Below are 21,515 nucleotides of genomic sequence, written 5' to 3'. Positions count from 1 at the left end.
TCTGAAACCCTTACTTGCTTGCTCCTCCTCCCGTTTGCACACGAGAACAAGACATTTACTTACAAGATAAGAAATGCTTTCCCGGGGATCCTTCATGCTTTCGCAGAAATGAAATGAACTTAACGGAGGCTTTACCTCCGGCTGTTTAAAGTTTCTTTCCTCTGTATGGCAAAGTTCTCCAAGTGTGATCCATAGATCAATGACATCTGTGTCACCTGGGAACTTGTCAGAAGTTCAGATTCTTTAGCTGCATTCCAGACCAATGGAATCAGCAGCTCTGTGGGTGGGGAGCAGCACCCTGGTTTAGTGAACCCTCTCTGGAGGGGGTTCTGATGCACAGTCATGTGTAAGAACCCCTGCTTTTTAAGTTCTAAGACACATGTGCACCGGTCTACTCCTATATGCTAATACTATTATTATTACTGTTATTGGAGACATTATCCACTCTCTGGCATGGGGAACTATATATATGCTAATTAAATCCTTATTCAGTCCTACTTCTAAATTTACTGATGAGGAAAGCACAGTGGTCTGGATATTTGGAGCATTTAAAGAGAGAGGTAGGAGTCTATTGAAAAATTGTGCAGTTTAATTTATTATTTCCTTCACCTGCTAATAATTTTTTTATTAGGATGTAGTTAAGTAATACACAGTAACTGAATAATTGATAATCAGTTAACCAAAAATTACTTATTGAGCACCTGAATGGCAAAGAGTATTAAACACACCCAAGAAATCCCTCAATAAAAATAGCATTACATCTAGTACTTAGTCATTTAAGGCAATGTTTTCAATTATGTCCGTGTTGGAACAGAATTCTACTTGAGGAGGAAAGGAAAAAGGAGGGAATAAAAAGGAAAATCAACCTAGCTGCAAAGAACCAACTCCATAAAAGGAAGAAATACTCTTTGAACTTATAAGCAGTAATTCTCAAGTTTTAGTGGGCAATTTGTTGACATCGCCAGGCCTGATCCTCCCAGACGTGATTCAGTTCTTGTGGAGCAGAACAGCACTTGTTTCTCCCATGTGATTCTCAGCCACATTAAAGTTTGAGATCCACTCTCATCAGGAACATTTGTTTGAGTTCAGACTTACTAAAGAATATCAGGATACCAGGTAACTATAAATTTCAAAGTCGGAGGCAATGAGTCAATGACATGTCTCTTTAGTCAGACTTTAGAATTAGTGAGCTGGCATTTTAAAGACAGTATTAGTTTATGTACATTATTTCCTGAAAAGGAATTCAAGATCACAATTCCTTTTCACATACCTAAAAGACATCAGGATACAGAATGGTTTTCAGGACAGTACGTCGGCCATGAGCGTTCACAGCTCACACCAGCGCAGAAATAATAAATAAGTGGTTGAACTTACTTGTGCATTTTGGTAATGAGCGCTCTGAAGCCCTGCTCTGCAGAAACCAGGGACAGGAAGAGCAAGCCTGCGGCACGTCTGGATGGAAATGAACAATCAGAGCTGCACAGGAAGTCTCTTGGCAACTATCGACACCTCACGTCAATTAGAGTTTATTAGCCCTACTCTTCAAAACAGTATTTGAAAAAAATATGTACTTGCTCCTTAAGTCATTGTCAGAAAATGTCTTTTAGAACATGAACACAAATGCCAACACAACGATGCAGTTTCCAGCCACCATTTTCTTTATTAGCATAATGCTACAGGCCTCAAGAAAATAAAGGACAGAGACTAACCGTGCTGGATCCTGCTGGAGTGCTTTCCAGGTTTCATTAATAGGTGTAGCAGAGAAAAAAAATATGGCAAGAAAAATTAAGGAAAGAATCATTATCTCAAGTCCGCTGCTGCAAAAGTTTTGGAGACAGTTTCCAATGTCAAAAACGATAAGGCTCCAAAAGAATAAATGTTGCATGGACAGGCCAATAACTATGACCATGTTAACTGCATCCCACATGTGACTCTTTGATAATGTTTCAAGGGATCTCTCTAAAGTAACAGAAAAATTTTGCCCTGCATAACACTTCTCTTTATTGCCTTTGCTACTAAAAAAGCAACCTAATGGTCCCTTTACTACTAAGACCAAGAGCAGCAAGAGATGGATTAAAATGATACAGACGAACAAGAATAATAGAAGGATTTTATCATGGTGGAACTAAAGGACTTCTAGAGAAGCTACACAAAGTTTCCAAACAATAGCACTGTTGATGAGATGAAAGTCATCACCTTCATTAATATCAACACGGTGGACTGGATTAGGCCAGATGGGTGAAAGATGGGGTTAGATCATACAGAAAGAAAGAAACATGTACTGAGCAGCTATTATGTCCCGGAGCCCTCATACTCCAGTGTTTTTCATAACAAGTACTTTTAAGGTAAAGAAACTGAAGCACAGAGAAGATAAACACCCTACTTAAAGCCAAATGGCTAGAGATTGGCAAGGCTGAGATTTGAATTGGAATTGCTGATAACTGATGATTTTCCCTACTATATCTCAAGTTTTGGACAGAGCTTAAGAAGTTCAATTCAAAAAAATGCATTTACTTTGTACAGGATTTGTTGAAATACTTTTGACTTATGTTTAGATGAGCCTATCTTTGGGTATAGATTATCCAGGCAGGCTAATCAGGGGCTTAGAGTAAGTAAAAGTTGATAACTGGTAAATGCTAGCATATATATTCAGTAAAGCATATGAGAGTTTACCATACTCCATAACAAATTATAGTTTAATGCTTATTAATAAGGTGGTTAAATTGTAGAATCTTCTATGTAAATTAAGAACACCTCTATGTTCCAATTCTTATTAATAAGGTTTATTAATTCCATTCTTTAAAAAGCTGGATCACTACTAATAGATTCCTATTATTCTAGATCCTGATCAAAACACAGAACAAAACCAAAAAAGTCTATTTAGACTTAACATGTGGCTAAAGGAACATTCACTCATACCAATCTTCTCCCTGGTATCTGCAAATACTTCTTGGCTTTTGTTATCCTGGATTTTTTTTTTAACCTGTGTACAACCTAATCCTTCCAAATGAGACCCAGACACTGTGAAACTGGAGTGAAATACATTGCTTGTGTCTTTACAATAGCTGTGCGTGGAGGTAGTCCTTTCCTCTATTTTCAGCACAGAGGTGCACATGCTTTTATTTAATCAAATGATCCATGAGACACTACAAAGAAGAGATAATGACAGCCTAGAATGACTGTTTTGTGCTGCAAAGCCTGGATTGTGGAGCAATATTATCTCAATCCCAGGCACAGGCATGTTCTATCTTTTCCTTTTCCTGCTGAGTTTATTCCAGTGAATTACACCCGGATGATGAAGCCCAACAAGTAGATTTGTCCTACAGTTCAACAGCAGGACTGCCTCTACAGAACAGCCTCCCAGTGCTTTGTCCAGCCTAGTTTGAAGTGTCTCATCTAATAAGAAAGCTTCGATCCCTTTTTTTCCTTAGAAGGTGATTCACTGGCATTATAATCCTTAGAGAACCTCTTCAGGTTTTTATCTGTAAACTTTCTTTCCTATTTCTATTGGTTTTTGATACAACTTACGTGTCTGGAAAGTATGTTTAGTTTGGATGTTTTAACAACCCTCTCTAAACTTAACTGTGGCTAAACAAAAGTTCTTAAGCTTTTAGTCTATTTGCTCAAAATACATACAAATAGAAAATCATCATATGCGCTGTAGTCTTGTTGGTTTGCTTAAGTAATATATAAGTTTCCACCAATGATATGGTAAAGAAATAATGTGTCCTGGATTTGACTTACAGGAACTTCTTTTTGAGGCTTTCAATTAAAAGTTAATTTTTTTCCCTGAGGGTTTTACTTTCATACCTGTTGATAGAAATAATACCTGCACTTTTCTTGGGTGTATGTCACATACAGTTGAGTTGTTCAGAATGGAAGCATTTCTGCACAAGATCACATTCCTGTTTACAGAGCCAATACCTCTTCTTGGTCTGCTGGATCTTCTTTGTGTGATCCTACCATAAGGTAGTGCTCTGATATCACTCTGCAGTGTTCTGTATTCTGTGCACTCTTTTTTGCCCATTTCACATTACAATCCATTTCTCATTCTTTTATATGCAATATAGTGGCACAGCCCAGCCTTCTCCGTTTAAAAATATTAAAATTTCTCTTTAATTCACTACAATGTTCTCATAAGACAGACTGTTCAATTAGCTTTCAGTCATCAGAATCTAAATGTCTAGTGGATGGAGATAAAGAAGAAACTTAAATGTACTAAATATTTGAAAGAACTGACTGCACTCACTGTTACCGTCCTTTACTGGGAATTTAAACATCTTTAATGAAATTCTGACTTACGAGTAATCCAACTGGCTTCACATAATTTTTATTACTTTCATGAGAAACATGGTAATTGCTGTACACATTGCTTAATGTTTTGTGTCCTAAAATACCATGTTTTTTTTTTTTTGGTGGGGGGGGGCAGGGAGAAATTAGGTTTATTTATTTATTTTTTATTTTTTTAATGGAGGTACTGGGGATTGAACCCAGGACCTTGTGCATACTAAGCACACACTCTAACACTGAGCTACACCCTCCCCCACCAAAATACCATGTTTTGATAAATTATAAATGGTATGCTTTTGGAAAATCTGAATATCCCTGTAACACTTCAGTCTTTTCTTTCCATTATTTTGCTCTCAAGAAAATTAACATAATGTGAGTAACACTGACATTCACCCAGCAAGTTTTAAGTTTTTACCAGGATTGTTTCATTTAGTGTAACTCAGTTACTATCTCCTGGACACATGTATTAATCCTTATAAATAAGCAGATAAAATTTTCTTTCAAATCGCATTCTGTTTAAGTCACAAAGCACATATATACTCTTCATGTAAGATTTTATCTGAGCTATTTAGGTTTTTCCTGTATCTGAAAATGTTATGGGAAGCTTCTTTTCATACACATCTCTAAAAGTTCATCAGAAAACAAGTATCGCTTGGGCAAAGGCAACGAGGTTAGTTATCAGAGTACCCTGTGAATATGAATACGAAAGATCACTTTCATCCAAAGGAGACTTAGTCACTGATTTTCTGATTTTGTAAAATGGGACCTCAAACACAGCAACATGACAGCCCTCAAACACATCCATCCACTGATGGCTTAAGTAGCTGTGGAGGAAAAGGGTCACATAATGCAAGAAGGATCTGAAAGGCTGTCAATAAGACAAACTAAAGGGCAGCTCTATCTACATATTGCAACTCCACTGATCATCAACCCAAAAAGGAACTCTACTGCTTGAAGTCTTCACCAAAACACTCATTTCCATGACATTCAGAAAGAGAGAAAAATTGGTCCTTTAGCTACTTCAGGACAGTGGCATCACTTCTCTGGGCCTCAGTTTCCTCACTGGTAAAATAACTGACCCTTAAAGGTTCTGCTTTTATAACTCAATTTGTCTGTCCTTCAATATATGTTCGGAAAAAAAGGCATTAGATCACTGTACCTCAGATACCAAAAAGCTACCTTTTAAATTTGCCTATTTGATATTCTAAAATAAGACAGTTTAAGAGACTGAGAAAGGTTAACAAAGAATATTTAAGGATGAATACAACCAAGTGGAAAGTATGGATAAGTGGAAGACTGATTTGGAAGCAGAAAGTGAAAAGAAGATGTAGGAAAAGTCATTTAAAAGGGAAATCCTTAAAAAGTAGTGCTTCTGGAGTTGGTCCTGGTGGAAGGACTTCATTCAGAATGATCATTCTGAATACCTGCTGCAAAAAGAACAAACACAACACAGAACACCCCTGAGTTTTGCTTCCTTGGCAAAGGAAGGTACCATAGAAATTCACCATAATTGTGGATCATAAAAAAAAAAACAGAAAAAAAAATTTCCAAAAGGTCATTTTTCATTTAAGGTAATGGTACAAGTCAAAAGCAGTCACTCTGTGTGTTGATGGCTAGTGTATGAACATATAAGAGGAAATGCTATTATTTGTCTATGATACAGATTAACGTCAGTGAAGGCAGCCATCGTAGATTGAAAGGAAATGAAGAGGCTTTGATAATTAAAATAAGCTCACACACATGCAAGACCACAACAACAACAACTAAAAGCGTGAGGGCAGAAGATAAAGAGACGTGGTTTTTACTTCCTCACTTTTCAAGTCAATGCATGACAACCTGGAACCTGCTTGTCTGCTTGAGACACTGCAACAAATCTTAAAATGCTAAAAGGAGAAACATAGTTTTCAGTCACCAGCAGTTTAAGAGCCAAGAAAAGAAAATGGCAAAGCCCTACGAGTGTAGCATTTTCATTGCTAGATCTATTGCTAGGTAATCACGTACTAAGTGTAAATTTTCAAAGAAAGAGGGAAACTCTTGAAGACAGTAAGCGCATTAGTAACAAATCACTCCATGCATAATGCAGAATTAACAGCAGAGAAAAAGGATGACAGAGCTCATTATGCTTAAGTCGTGAAAGAGTAAATAATACTAAATTGTAATGGCACTTAAATTCTCTGTGGAATTTTAATTTTTTTCTTTATTTGAATCAAAAGCAGAGTCGCTGTTTTCTAATTCAGGGGATTTTTTTTTTTTTAAAGAAAGAACAATAATTATCCAGTATGTATATTGTGTAAGACCACGGTAATAGAAGTAAATTCTTCTCAAATAGATGATACAGATTTTACAAGAAGGGAAGAAGAACCTTCATGGACCCTCCAGACAGTGCTAGGATAGTCCTGGAAGGTCTGTGGGCCTCTAGCTGTTAAGAATCTGGGGTATTCAGGCCCATAAGGAACTGACTTCAAAGCACTATGTTAAATATACAAAGTTCTCAGTTTTTACAAATGAAGAAATAGAAGTCACTTAAATGACTAAGAATAAAAATTAATAAAGAAGGCAAATGAATACATCTCTCTGACAGCCTATTTTAAGAAGTGAATTTCTTAATTCTCATTTAACTTTCAAAATTACTATTCAGAACCACAAGTCAAGAATATTAATGTAAAGGATTTAGACATTACCCTCCAAAAGAAAGACTTCACAGAGACATAAGATCCAACCACTTCATTTTCTGAGAGTTCCTAAAAACAAACAAATATTTAGCTAAATTTTGAGGTGTTCTGAGAATACCTGATTAGCCCAACAAAATTAAAACAAGTAAAACCCCCTAAATTATATATCCTAAAGACACTTTGGATGTTTATAAACTGTAAGTTTCCTTCTTCTGAATAAATTTAAGTTTTTTGTCTTATTCATATCTGATACAATGGTAGTAAAGCTTAGAGAGAACTGTTTCTATAATTTTTAACGGATCGACTTACCTCTTTAGTCTGAATTATTAACTCATATATCTCAGAATCTAACATTTTATTTTAGAAAGTAGAACTGTTTAAACATACTTTAAAATTTTGAAATAAACCAGATATCTGTTTCTTTTAACAAAACAATTTAATACCACAGACCTTCAGAGCATTTTTAAAGAGTGACAGCAGAAATCTTATTTATAAACATGTACTTAGTCAAATTTGGTTTAATTCCTTACTAAAAACTTCCTAGTTTTATGATATAACATTTAATATATATAATATAAATTACTTAGTTAACTTGAGCTCCCCAAATGTAATTTTAAAAAGAAATGAATACTGAAAAAGGTGGCTATTTAGCTGAAAAGAAAGTAATAGGTTCACGTTGGACATTTTATTACTTAATCCTCAGACTTTCATAAAGCAAAATCAGTTTGACTTTAGGAAATCAAAACACAGTTACTTTTTTAAGAACTTTTAAAGTTACATGCATCCTTTAAATTTTAATTTTTTTAATCCTGTCTCTGGGTGTCAGTTACAATAAAATTATGGAAAACTGATGACAGTTATGGGAAAGCATCAACCTTTGATACTGTGATGCAGAGGAAGCAGTTTTGTAATTTATCTGATTATTCCATGATTTTATGTTGGCAACTAAGATGGTACTGGTCCAGCACCTCACAAGATGCCTAATGCATAGTAGGTGCTCAATAAATATTTGTTGATTGACTGTTACCTGGAATTCATTTGCTTAAGGATATATATTCCCTTCAAAAATCATATCAGAAAATAATAATGAACTGAAGTACTTTAGGATGTGCAGCAATTTGAATAATGTAAGTTTAGAACTAGAATTACATCAGAGATTGTCCATGTAATCTACCTGAGCTTTTTACATGAAGTCTATTTCTTAATTAAACTAATTACATTTTTCCAAGTTACTTGCATAGGGTTTGGTCAGGCAGCGTGACTAATGTCAGAAGTCATCAGGAAAAAGTCTGGGGTTCAAGACATGGTTTTACCATCACTACGCAGGTCTAATTCATTTACATTTACAGCTTTGGTTCTCATCTATCACATTTAGCAAATTGTCATATCAGTTTCTTAAAAAATCCATAAAAATATACTTACACTTGGACGATGGGGCACAAACCTTAGGTGGATGACTGCAGTCTTTTTTGATGCTATGCTATTATTTAACTCAAAAAACCTTATTCTAGCCTCTGGAAAAGATGCATGTGTTTCTGTTCTATTGCCAATTCTCTTCTTACTTTGATTACCAGTTCTATTTTAATTAAGCATCATATTTAGCAAAATGTGGATAAATTTTAAAGTCCCACATTAAAGAAATTACTTCCTGATGCTCCTTACACAAATCATTTCCCCAGAGTCAATAATGCAAGTTATATAACCAACACTGAGTGTTTCCTTAATGCAAAAGTGTATTAAGGTGACTTCGATTGATGTGAAAATCTTGGCTCTAGTCTCAACAGTTACAACTAAGATTACCATTTAGCATTTAGAAATATTGGTACCTCATTTGAAGTTTAGGTGGTCTAAGGTGACTAATAGTGAAACTGCACCAACTCAGTATTCTCCATTCTTCCTCAGATGAACAATGAGGGTAATGGTCTAATGATGTGATTTGTATGCAGATAGCAAAACGACATTGATAGATTGGGTGGCGGGGGTGGGGGGGGAGTTTTAATGATCAAGATTTAGAACTTAGGTTTCTCTGTTCAAATTTGAGAAACAAAAATCCTAGTCACATTTGGATCCACGGAAGTCCCCAAGCTGTGCTTTCCATGCCACATTTAACTACTTCTGTCATTATTAATTAACTAAAATTTGTATTTCATTTTACAACCTACATTCTCATGTAAATTTAGGTCTCTATTTCAAGGAAAACAACTTAATTTTCCTGTGGATTCTTGTGCCATTTATGGCTCTGATGAATGTAAAATTCACAGCAGACTAGCCCAGGCCTTCTTTTCACTAGAGTTTCCAATAACAACAGTAACAATAATAATGAGACACTTGGCATTACGATAATGAGTTCTAAACAAAAGAGGTGATTTTATTATGGAGGGTAAGAAAAGCAGAATAAAGTCTTCATGAATTCCAGAGAAAACTTGTCCTAAACCATGAATGTAGGTATTGAGTTACACTTTTAGTCTCCATCAAGACAAGAGGTTGGTGAGTGAGGGAAAGCACCATTTTAAAAATGGTAAAATTACAAAGTAACAACAAATGGAAACAGAATAAAACCCAGAGACCTCAACCTGATAAAGAAAAATTACTGAAGTTATTCTTAATGATGAATCATTGAATTATTTCTGCTGAGGTTTTGAATTGATTAAAGTAGCAAGATCCACTGGTAGTATCTTTTCTAAATCTATTTTTTGCCTCCAAAAAACCAACATACTCTAAGAAAATTTCTTCTCAAAGATCAGAAATCCTAGTATGAATCTAAAAGTTAACAAGATTTTAAACTAAAAAATCTGGAAGATACATACTTTTCTTCAGAGAAATAAAACTAAAGGACAGTTCATTTTTTCCCCTAACAAATGAATATGATGCTATTTTTCAGTCTTTCTATATAAAATAAATCATAGAAATCTTTGACGGCTTCACCATCAGACAAACAAGGATCAGCCACTGAACTTTTATTGAAAGTGGTGTTTGTAATTAGCTTTACTATGTACAGGCCTTTAAACATATCACATGTTATTATAATTCAGCAATTCTATGATACTCAAAACACTCACAATAGATTAGAAATTGTGAAGCCTGAGATTCCAATTTAAAAGTCAAGCCAGGTAGTAATATACACAGCAGGTTTTTATAGATTAATAGATAGATACAGATAATTTCCTTTCATCAACACCTCTTTGGGCACTTAAGAGGTAATACTTAATAAATAATTTTCATAGACTTCCCTGGTCAGACTGTAATCACTAGTTATCAAAGCTGTGGCTCTCAGATGCTTCCAGCAATTTGACTGACTTTCAATAGTTACGTCATTGAAAACAGGGACATGAAATAAGTAGAAATGCTATTTTCTTGTTTTCTTGGTTCCTCAAATAGATGTCCATATCATTTATACTCATGAAAGATAAATATGATTCCCCTGCAACTCCCACTGTCCTTTTAAACACTGTTGAAGGGAGAGTGACAACGTCCCCTCCCCAGAGGACCTGTCCTGTAGCTGAAGCCTGGCCTTGCTTTGTCTTTTAGGTTTTTAGAAATTTTACCTTTGGTCTTTCACATGCATGTGTGCATGTGTGTGTATATGTAGATACAAATACATGCATATGTTTGTACAAATTGCTGTCAACCACGGCGTGTTTAACCAGTCCTTACAAAACTGTCATTAATTTTCATTGTATACATTTAGGGGGCTTTAAAACCAACATATCTCCTCCCAGCCACACTCAATTTAACATACATATGTATATGTTAGCTATATCTGATATACATTATATGTACACATATATACATGTTTTATATATATCTATCTTTGAATTAAAGGCCATGTAATATGTGAATCAATCCTTAGTATCAATATTCCAGAGCCAAGTTATGAGTTCTCTCCCTTTGATCAGCCCTGAAAGGGCCTTGGAAAACCATGAGCTCACTCGGTAGCACACATGAGCAATGTGAAGGCCAACCAGCGATCCCACAATTAAGCATCTCAGAGCTAGTGCGCAGGCACCATGGAAACCATCCTCTGCTGACATTACACTTTGTCCTTCCACTTTGTGCTAACTCATCCAAGTTCACTCCCCAAAAGACACACATTTAAGAAATTCAACAAGAGCAGTCAAATAAATGTAATGCCCATTGGTTATAGCAAATCCCTGTAGTTATGAATTACAATACATAAAAATGTATGATATTTTATACCTATGGGAAAACATGAAAAGAGCAAGAAAAAAAATCATCTTAATATGAAATTTAATTATGGCTCCATGTATTTTGAGAGGATAATCAAATGTTTATCAGCAATCTGATATTTCTATTTTAAATAAACTTACTACAAATTTTAGGAGTGTAGTTAATCGAGGTTAAAAATGCAGTCCCTTATAATAGAAACACGCTATTTGCCCTTTGTTTATTGCTACATTGTGGAATCTTAGAAGTCTGAATTATGAGGTTGACTTCACAGCATTTCCAAATAACACAGATTCGGGAGTATAAGTAGTAGCATAGTCGGGGTTTTTAAAAGAATTTTATATTTCCTTCAAAAATATGTAAGCACCTAATTTTTTTTTAAAGACACCTGCATAACCATTTGAAATGGGACACCAAAGAAAAGCCATTTTGGACACTCACAGTTCAGAAAGTCAATGACCAAAAACATTTTCACTTTTTGCAATTTTTTTTCCAGGATCATCTATTTATTATCAGGATAGGAGGTCTTTGTAGAAAGGACATGTTAACTGTGAAATAGTGCCTTTTTTCCCACTATGTCTGACTGACTGTGTGAGATACTTAAAAATGTGTTAATCTGTTTCTCTACCATTTCTTAAATTAAAGCACTTAGAGGTTTTCACTGATGCATTTTTAATGTGTCATCCAAGGTGTCAGGTTTAACTACGCCCTGCAGACTTACAGAGTTGAGAATGTTCTCTAGTTTAAATTAACAATATACTTGCCAAAAGTCTTATTAAAAATTGCCTCACTCACCCAGTGGATAAAGTGTTTTATAGTCCATTAAAATTATGCCAAGTGATTAAAATAAAATCTTTATAAAAAAGGTATGTTACTAAAAAAAAAAAAGCCATCAAGTAACAGAAAATATGCTAATGAGACATCACCCCATAGTCTGTTACATTACTCAAAGGATGAGCTCTTCTTAAAACAATTTTAAATTGTTATTGTTGAAAACAGGAACTGCGACATGTGTATTTTTATATTATCACAATAGTTATTTCTCATAGAATTAAAGTGATTTACTGAAAGCACGTAAGTTTATTATTACATCCACTGTTAAACTCATTCTTCTACATTAAAACACACACACACACACACACAATGTAGTAAAAAATCATTTCTGCTTGCCATCTATAGAGGCAATTATTTCATTTTTGATTTTCCATTTTTTTTTGACCCCAGAAAATGTATTCACAAAATTCATATATACCTTCTCTTCTGAGCTCAAGAAACTTTCTCGTTAAATAATTTAGCCTTAGAATAAATTATCAATCATAAGCTTCTTCTAAAGAATAAAAGATTGCAATAACTCAAAACATCACCATTTCTCTGCCAAAATGCATTTTGTCACCTAAGTATAATACTTTGACCAGGATAATTATCCACTTGCCCAAGTTTAAGGAGACATGGATCCCTTTCTTCTTAAAATAATATTTTTCTATACGAGCTGAGTGTGGGCAGAATTAGAAATGTGCACAGTGGAAGCTGTGCAGAATGAATGTTTTAAAGGATGCTACTATCCCCAGAAGAGGAAATACTATGGAATTCATAATTATTTACTGGTTAACATACCATTCAAATATAGCACGTATTTTATACATTCTTCCTTTTCAGATGTAAGTTTAGGTGTATTTTTTTTCTTACTCATTTTTAGGTGGTAACACATTTACTCTAAATAATAGTGAAGTCTGTCCTGAACAGCAATCACAATTTCTCTGCCCTCAAGTTGGCTATTCACTTCTCTTGTTTTCATTAGTAAAATGAAGTACAATACCACATTATGTGAGCGCCACAAATAAGGTTTCCACTGAAAGAATCTGCTATTGGCAAGACAACGAAAATGATGAACAGATATTTAAGTAAGAGGAAATTCCATGAGCTGATGCCCCTGTATACAGGAGAGAGGTACACATTAAAAAAAATAACAATGTCAGTTTAGCTTTTCCCCCTCCATGATGATGTCACTTCTGAAAAAGACCTAAGAAATGAAGAAAAACTCCACACTGAAGAGAATATCTAACAACACTCTGACTGTATTTAAGTCTTTTGCCACAAAGTTTTTAAATTTCAGATTTTTGAGCACCAGTAGTGCTCAAAGACAGGCTGCATACCAAAGCCCTGTTACAAAAAAGCAGACCTCATTCTCGTAAACCAAGATTCCAAAGAAGAAAATGACCTGTTTATATGAAAAATTTACCTTTGACTTTGAGTGTATTTATATCAAATGTAAAATACCTCTATGTAAATGTCATGTAAATAAATTATATCCTCTTTCCAAAAGCAAGAGGAAAAATCTTGACCCACACAAGAAACTTCAAGAAGATTGAAATCATTAGAAAAATGATGCATTTCTACAACACAGTAACAGCGATACACAAAACTACAGAGTATGTCATTTATCCCTTAGTTTCCCAAGAAGCACAATTGACTTGAACACCATCCTTTCTCCTTCAGTCCTAGGAGGAAAGAACTGGGGGAGGAGTCTCATTGTGTGTGAAGGATGGCAGACTAGGTGGTAACTGAAATTTCAAACCTTGCCTGGATTTTGAATTTAACACTCTGCTCTTGTAACACTAATCTGGTTGAACATGACACGTTTTAGGGGACAGTGACAATCTGAATGAATTATCAGGTATTCAGTATGTTCTCATAGGAAAAAATTCAAATGATTTTCTCCTACTCAGTATTCAATATCTACATTAAATTTTATAAAATTGAAAATCCCTTAGGCTAAAACCCCAAAAGCCATATTATCATACACACTAAAAATAATTTGCCAGGTACTCCAGTGAGTGTAGAGTTAGACACAGGGAATTCTGTATCTTCAATGGAAAGCTAGAAAATGTACCAGTTTGGATGTACAATTGGATTATTAATAATAAATTAAAAACTCCAAGATGTACAAATAGTGAAGAAAAGATGTTTATTATTTATTTTTAATTTCTTTGCAGATCAAAAGAAAAGGTATGGATTTATTTTAATTTATACTTAAAGATAAGTTAAATGAACTATTTAAAGAATCTTTATATTTGTTCTTTTATATTACAATAAAATGGATCATTTCCACCAATTAATACTAAAAACTATGTATCTTGCTCTAGCATTTTATATTAAGTACATCTAGAAGAGAGATATTGCTACATATTAATGGACTGCAGTGTTTTTACACAGATATTGGATAATATAGACACAGAATGAAGAAAGCCAAATTATATGAATTTTTAAAGATATATGAAAATATATACTTTTAATATAACACTAATTTTGAAGTACAAAAAAAAGTGTAATACAAATATGAACGGTGCAAACATTTCTTTAAGATTTTTGAAACTTTGTTTTGGTCAGTAAAAAACATAATGAATGCTAAGTCAGAAATATTCACCAACTTTCCTTAATAAATGTTTTTCATTTTACTAAAATGATAAAAGTTATTTTTAATGTGGACCTGACCTTTTTTATCATCCAAATTATCTTTTGGTCATTAATTCTATAATAACTGGGAAGAAAATTTTTACAGTAAGAAATACTTGTTAAAGCAACTTACGAGATCACCATAAATTAAAAAACTTTTGATATAAGCATTTTCTTAACTCATAATAAGAAAAGTGACAAAATTAAAGAAAAATTTCAGTAATAGCATGATTCAATCAGAATGGAAGATAAGATCGTCATGTTCCAGGGTCTAAAAAAATTAGTCACTATTCAAAAGGAGTACTGACTTTTTAAAATAGAAATTCGAGCAAAAAATATTTTTATAAATAAAATCTCTGATATTTTCCAAGAAGTATTCATATAAAAGTCAGTTTTATCTTGGTATTTATTTGTGTCTAAGAGTGGTACCACCACTGAATAATTTAAAAACTTAGTTTATATCCTTTTTTTTTTCCTTTTTTACAAGTTATAAGAATAGCCAGGGCTTAGTAAGTTACAGGAACCATACATGAACTCCTCTCGCTCCCAAGAGCCATTTATTTCTTGAAGTGAGAAGAGGCAACGATGGAAAATTGTTGCATTATACACGCCAAAGATAAAGCAAGAAAGAGATTTTTGAGTTAGAAAATCTGAGACCCAGTTTCCAGTGAATAAAAACAGAAAGTTACATGGATCTTGCTTCTCTCTGGAGTTGTCCCTACCCTGGCATCATTACTTTATTCCTGATCTGAAGCAAAGGCATTTTCTAGACCCTGTGATACACAGAACAGAAACCAGACACTGAGAATGATGCTGAGAAGTGACCAGAGATTAGCAAGAGAATGACTTGGATGTGATTTATCAGGGTGATTTCTATTTACTTTAAAAGCATTACATGGTTTGCTTAAAGTTTATGAGAGAAAAAAAAATTGAAGAGTGATGAAATCCTATGGAATAGTTCAAAAAGGAGAGAGACTGGGAAAGCAGCTGATAGTTCTTCTCAACAAGAAAAGCTGAAAGATCACATGCTAAGCATTACCTTACTTGATCTTTTCCAACTCTTCCTCATTAGCATTGTCTGTAAATGAAATAAAGTATTTTCATTATGTTATCACTCAAGCGCAAGGTAGGGCAGCCAATTGCTTTTTGGAGGAAGCTTAACATCTAGACAGCAAACAGTTTTCAGCAACAACTATACAAGACAAAAATTGTTTTTCATGTACACGCAGCTAGAAGAAGCACCTTTAACATTCAAACAGTCTTTCTGGTGAGAGTTCATTTGCTTTATTCTTTGGTACAAAGAAATGGGACAGTATATTTTAAATAGAATGGAAAATCTGAAATATCTTATTGGCTGGAAAAAGCCCACTGAGTCTCAGGATTGGCAGTTGTGCCTTTTGGTGGTGGAGGCTGAGGAGGTACCATGGCTTTACCAGGTATTTAGTAATTTTTCTCTTCAAATACATTCAAAGTCGGCTGCTTTGGCGGCATCTTAAAATTATCTGCTTCCAGGTAATCTTTAGTTATATTATGGCTTACAAATGCTTTCAATTGAGAAAAAGCACTCCATATTGTGATGACTATTAGTGGACCTTTCTGCTAAATGTCTAGCCGTAACATATCCTTTAAATTAGCTTTTTCGTGTCATAATAAGAGGCATTTATGACTACAAGTTTTGATTAAGGGTGATAGAGATTTGTGATGAGTGCCCAAGATCAATGGTCTCTTGCGTGAAGTGAGTCATAAAAATTCAACGACTTTTAATTTCCTCCCCAGTTTAAAAAATTTCTCAATGATGACCTCTTTACCCTCTCTTAGCTTTATCATTACCTTTAAGGAAGATGAAGTAGTGACTAGGGAATATTTGTAGCAAAGACTATAGCTTATGGAAATGCTTGCCATATTTGTATATCAAGGAAGTGCACTGGTGCCTTTGAGAGCTCCATCTCCTTCAGCAGAATTCACTATAAAGCTGGATCGTTTCAGAAGCTGCTCATAAATTACAAAAATACAAAAGAGGAAAGATTTCAATATAAGACTAAGTCATTTAGAAAGCAACCTTTGGCCTAAATCAAGACAAAGAAACTATATAGAAGTTCTAGGATAGGAAATGAGAAAATAATAAAATTGTCAAAGACAAGAATATGTTCCTCTTTTCTATAGATAGTGGTTTGATAGGTTATATTTTGTCTATATATACTCTGTGTTAAATATTGATCAAAATATAAGTAACAGATTTCCTAAGGTTACAATAATTCCGTATTTTTTCATTTTTATTTATTTTGTTTATTTGGGGGGGGTGGCAATTAGGTTTATTTATTCATTTTTTAATGGAGGTACTGGGGATTGAACCCAGGACCTCGTGCATGGCACACACTCTACCACTGAGCTAGACCCCTCCCCTGATAATTCTCTATTTTTTTTTTCTACTGGAGTCAGGTATTGTTTTATATTTTTTCTCAGTACCGATGTCCAATTCTGAAGCAACAAAATCCACCATTGGGTTTGTTGTTGATGTTCAGTGAGTTCTTGTCACTATCATCATTATCATTGTCATCACCACCACCACCACCTTCTCATCACCACTAAAAGGCAACTGGAAATGACATACTTTTGTGGTATGCCATGTTCATGACAACTGCCCCATTAGGAGTCAGACAATAAATGTTCAACCTTCTCAGAGAGCAAAGGTTCGATGAACAAAGAATAGTAATAACTAGGGACAATGTTTTGAGTCAAATTAAGTGAGAACAATTAACATTAATAAACCAAAAAGTAAAATCTCTTAACTCACGGCCATTTATCACCATCCTGTAGTATCTAAGAATCTTATAAAGTTCCATTTTTGTAAGAAATGCTATCCTATGAAAAGGGGCTAAGAACACAAGGAGAATTTGAATCGCAGGGCAACACGACTCAGTATTACACAGATTCACAGTTGCTGGTGAGAGTCACATTCCCAGACTAGTGTCACTGCATGCAATTAACCTGCTGTGTGTGAAGCAAACTATAGGGTTGGTATTTTTCCTGTCTCGCAAAATCAATTATATAAACAGGCTGCATGGTATTATTTTTCAGATTGGGACACTGATACAAACACGAAGTCAGTAATTTCCCTAAGTAAAAGTATGAAAGATCTGGGAGTTCTGAGGACCAACTCATTATTTTCCTGAATCAGTCTCTGGAGTTCAATTATCAGATCCAATGGTTCTCAAAATGGCCCTGGATTTTACAACAACATTTCTGCTTCTTGAGCCAAACCAACTAGCTAAACAATGGGTTTAAGTATCCCCTGCTCAAGTCTCCTTTTCTTTTTAGATGGTTGGGTTCAGGTAGATTCAGTAAAACTGAAAACAGTAGAAAAGTTGGGGGGGGGGGGAAGGGAATTTAACAGACATACTATCAAGCCTGTTACCTTTGCTAACTGTGAGACAGGTTAGAGGAGAAAGATTGGGGAATGTTAAAGACAGGAGATGAAGCAAATTATAGAAAAATAAGATTTATTTTGTGCTCTTTGATCTTAACTTCAGCTGAGAAACATATGAATTTGTTTTGAAAAGTGTTCTCATTTAATACTATTACACAACTCAAATTCTTTATTAGCAGTTCAGCTTTCTTTGAAGCCCAATAAAAGCAGAATAAGTAGCATAAAAAATATGCCTGTGGTAGAACAGCAGCTCTGATTATGTTTTTAAAAGATTCTACCGTCTCAATCCATTTTTTGCTTTTATCTTTTATTGCAGTGATTTTTTTTAGGCAATTACATAGCTACTATAGATATAAAAAATCACAGAATGGCTAGATATTATAGCAATGCACATTATAAAACATATATATTAAATTTTTATAGAAGAATATTTTTTCAATATTAGCTATAGAATAATTCAGAAAATTTTCAAAAATCAACCAGTAAGAAAAATATATATTTTTTAATTCACTGAAGATCAACTATGGTTAATTCATATGTTTCTTAAATTTTTCTTTTTTTTTTTTTTAGCTTTAGCCAAGCAATTTGTAGGTCTAGGTTATCTAAGAGAGCATGTCACACAACTTAACTCACTTTTATTTCACAAATTCTCCAATGAAGAAAGCTGTGGATTGAACTCTGCTAGAAAAAGAGCCAGAAAGAACTCAAACACACTATCAGACCAAAGTACCATATACAGGACACACATATACATACTACACACTTTTGCAGGTCCAAAAACAGGACATGCATTTAAAACAGAAATGGCAGTTGTATCATGCAAGTTATCAGCATGCCTACCTTCACCACCCCACCAAGAAGATTTTGGTTTCTGGTACATACAATGTTGAAAATTAAAAAAAAAAATACACACACACACACATACATGTATAGATCCACAACTGTTCACATCTGGAATTTTTTTAAAGACCCAAACATGAACTCAATGGAGAAAATTTTAATATAAGCAACTATGAAATACTTTTGCTATTACTCACATTTACTGCTTAATTAGCTGTAGTGAGACACTGCACATTTGAGAGGCCTTAGTAGATAAAGCAGGCTGATAGTGTTTTCGACTCACTATTCAGTTTTACTGAGTTCTAGAACTAGCAATCCACACAAAGAAAAATCATCCCAAACACATGATTCATGGAACATACTGTCAGTATGAACAGTGTATTAAAAACTCCCAAGATAACTGATTTAAAACACTTTGTAATTCCAATTACTCGTTTCTTCCTACTTTTGATAGCCTTTCTTAAGACTGATGTTCAATTTCCTACTTGATGGTTAGAATTTATTTGCCAATGGCTCTTGAAACTCCTATCATTCATTCTCCATTTTAACATATTTTACCAAAGTTTTATAAACGGAGGCATAAGAATAAACATGCAGTTTTTTAACTAAAGTCTTAAGTCTCAAGAACTTAGATTCTATTTCTGAGCTAATAATCAGAGAGAACAGAATTCATAATTTTGCTCTGTGAAGGTCAATGAAAAATCATCCTGTTTCTTTCCTATACAGCATTCTGAATATTAAATGGCATTGTGAAGCATTTAGTAACTGATTTCTGGTTGGATGCACCTTGAGTTTGCATTTCTCTCAATAAGTTTTGGTCTTTGGTAATTTGTGAAAGTTCAACATGTCATTTTTCACTGCAGGAATGTGTTATATGTTTCAGGCATATAAAACTTTAATTTGAAGATACACTGGATAACTGACTGCTTTTAACCAAAACACTTCAAATGTATTCCAGAGAAATATATTTAGCTAATATTAGACATGTTACAAAATGAAGAAAATACAGTGATATGCTTCTAATTCATTATCATCATTAGAAATCTTGAGAAGAGCAATATAGATTGATTTTAATCAGATTATCATTAATACAATAATTTTAAGAGTTCAAAAGGAAAATTAAATGATTATTTCCCATATCGTTTGTGACAACCTCAGGGACTTGAATACTGAAGTAAGGAAAAAAAAAAAAACTTAAGATACCTTTTCCTTGACCTTTGAAGCATCCCTTCCAATCCTTACAGAGATTCATCTACAACCCATCAAATAACCACTAGGTATAAAATCTGGACTAGGTTTTGAGAGGAGTCATTTTAAGAGAGGTAGTCAGAAGCAATAATTTTTATATATATGTTAATTATTATTATTATTATTATTATTTTTACCAGGAGTGACAGGGTATAGGATGGAGGTGAGATAAGGCACAGTACAGGTATATTTTATGTGGGACAAATGCACTGAAGAAAGCTTGGACTTGAGAGGTGAGCTATGTAGGATTCTGTATCTCTGGGACAGAGGTTACAAGAGAGGGAATATGTGTTACTGGTTGGAGAGCCTTAGTGTCCTTCATTGGGAGTTTCCATTTAATTAGAGAAATAACCAGAGGTCACTGAACGTAGAAGAAGAAGAAAGGGCTAATTATAGAACTTGGCACAATGTTTATAGATGATTGATAAAAATTTTTAATAGATGCCTACAAATGGTTCTTATTCAGAGTTTCAAAGTCTCCTAACTAGTGCTGCTTACCAACTTTAGAGATCGTCATAAAATAGCTACAGAACTGTTATACAGACCAAAATAACAAAGGGAAAAAAAGTAAATTTATGTGTCTTTGTTAGAAATTTTCATCATGTAAAGCATATGCTTAGAAACCCCAATTCAAATCTAGGGATCAGACTAGCCAGGATACTGGGGATCCCAAAAGAATTTCCTGTATGGGTCTTTTCAGCCTCCTCCTCTCTCCCTGACCTAGCTCACTTCTCAACAACCAACCCTGTGCTCCCGGCTACTGATCACATCCACGAGGAGGAGCCAATACAGCCACACTGGTCACCCTTCTCTCTGCTTCTCAGGTGTGGCTGAGGCCAAGAGGGCTGACCAGCCAGAGGCTGGCTCTGGTACAGGCTGCAACCCTGTGCCTTTTCTGAGGCAGCAGGCTCTGATAAGCCATCTGCTTCTCTGGTGAACCAGAGAGAAGCCAGGTGAGAGTCAACTGAGTATAGGAAGGAAGGAAACACTGTTTTTCAGCTGCTGCAGCAGAATAAATCCAATGATATTTAAGACTGTGCAGGGGGAGGCATGAATAAGGCAGTGAATAAAAAATACTTGGCAGTAAAAGATTTCTTCCAAAAAGTTGAGGTGGCCAAAGAGATCTGAATCAAGAAAATGGCATGAAGATTTCAGGAAGAACTCTTTGTGTTAAGGGTGAATGTGACTGGAGAGATAAAATAAAGAGAAAGGGAAAGGAAGAAAAGATTACTAATACCAGATTTTTGATGTGTAACTGTTTCATGTAACCTGCTTTCCTTCCAATTCATGTTTGATAAATCACTGATATTCAGCAACCAGGCACTGTAATATTTTTAAGTATTTTTTAATTTTTATTTTTTAATATTTTCCTAATTAGAAAGACATTGTGCCTAAATAAG

The 21,515-nt window shown here is 34.4% G+C and overlaps 1 protein-coding gene across 10 annotated transcripts in view; it reads right to left on the bottom strand.

Annotated features, from left to right (window-relative positions):
• The window catches only part of MCTP1 (multiple C2 and transmembrane domain containing 1), a 604,116-nt gene that overhangs the window by 202,877 nt on the left and 379,724 nt on the right, over positions 1-21,515 (bottom strand). For 3 of the 10 annotated variants that reach the window (XM_072958382.1, XM_072958381.1, XM_031673939.2), the window contains one exon: positions 15,640-15,678. The exons of 1 other annotated variant lie outside the window; for it this stretch is intronic. In XM_072958382.1, coding sequence (XP_072814483.1) covers positions 15,640-15,678 — 39 coding nt within the window. Of the gene's footprint in view, positions 1-1,374; positions 1,453-6,971; positions 7,032-15,639; positions 15,679-21,515 lie in introns of all 10 variants that reach the window. 6 more of the 10 variants (XM_031673952.2, XM_072958378.1, XM_072958380.1 and 3 more) reach the window with 4 other exon arrangements.

This window comes from Vicugna pacos, chromosome 3 (genome assembly GCF_048564905.1).
Source record: "Vicugna pacos chromosome 3, VicPac4, whole genome shotgun sequence".
NCBI classification, from domain to species: domain Eukaryota; kingdom Metazoa; phylum Chordata; class Mammalia; order Artiodactyla; family Camelidae; genus Vicugna; species Vicugna pacos.
The sequence above is the reverse complement of the archived record's forward strand: the minus strand, read 5'-3'. Positions and strand labels throughout refer to the sequence as shown.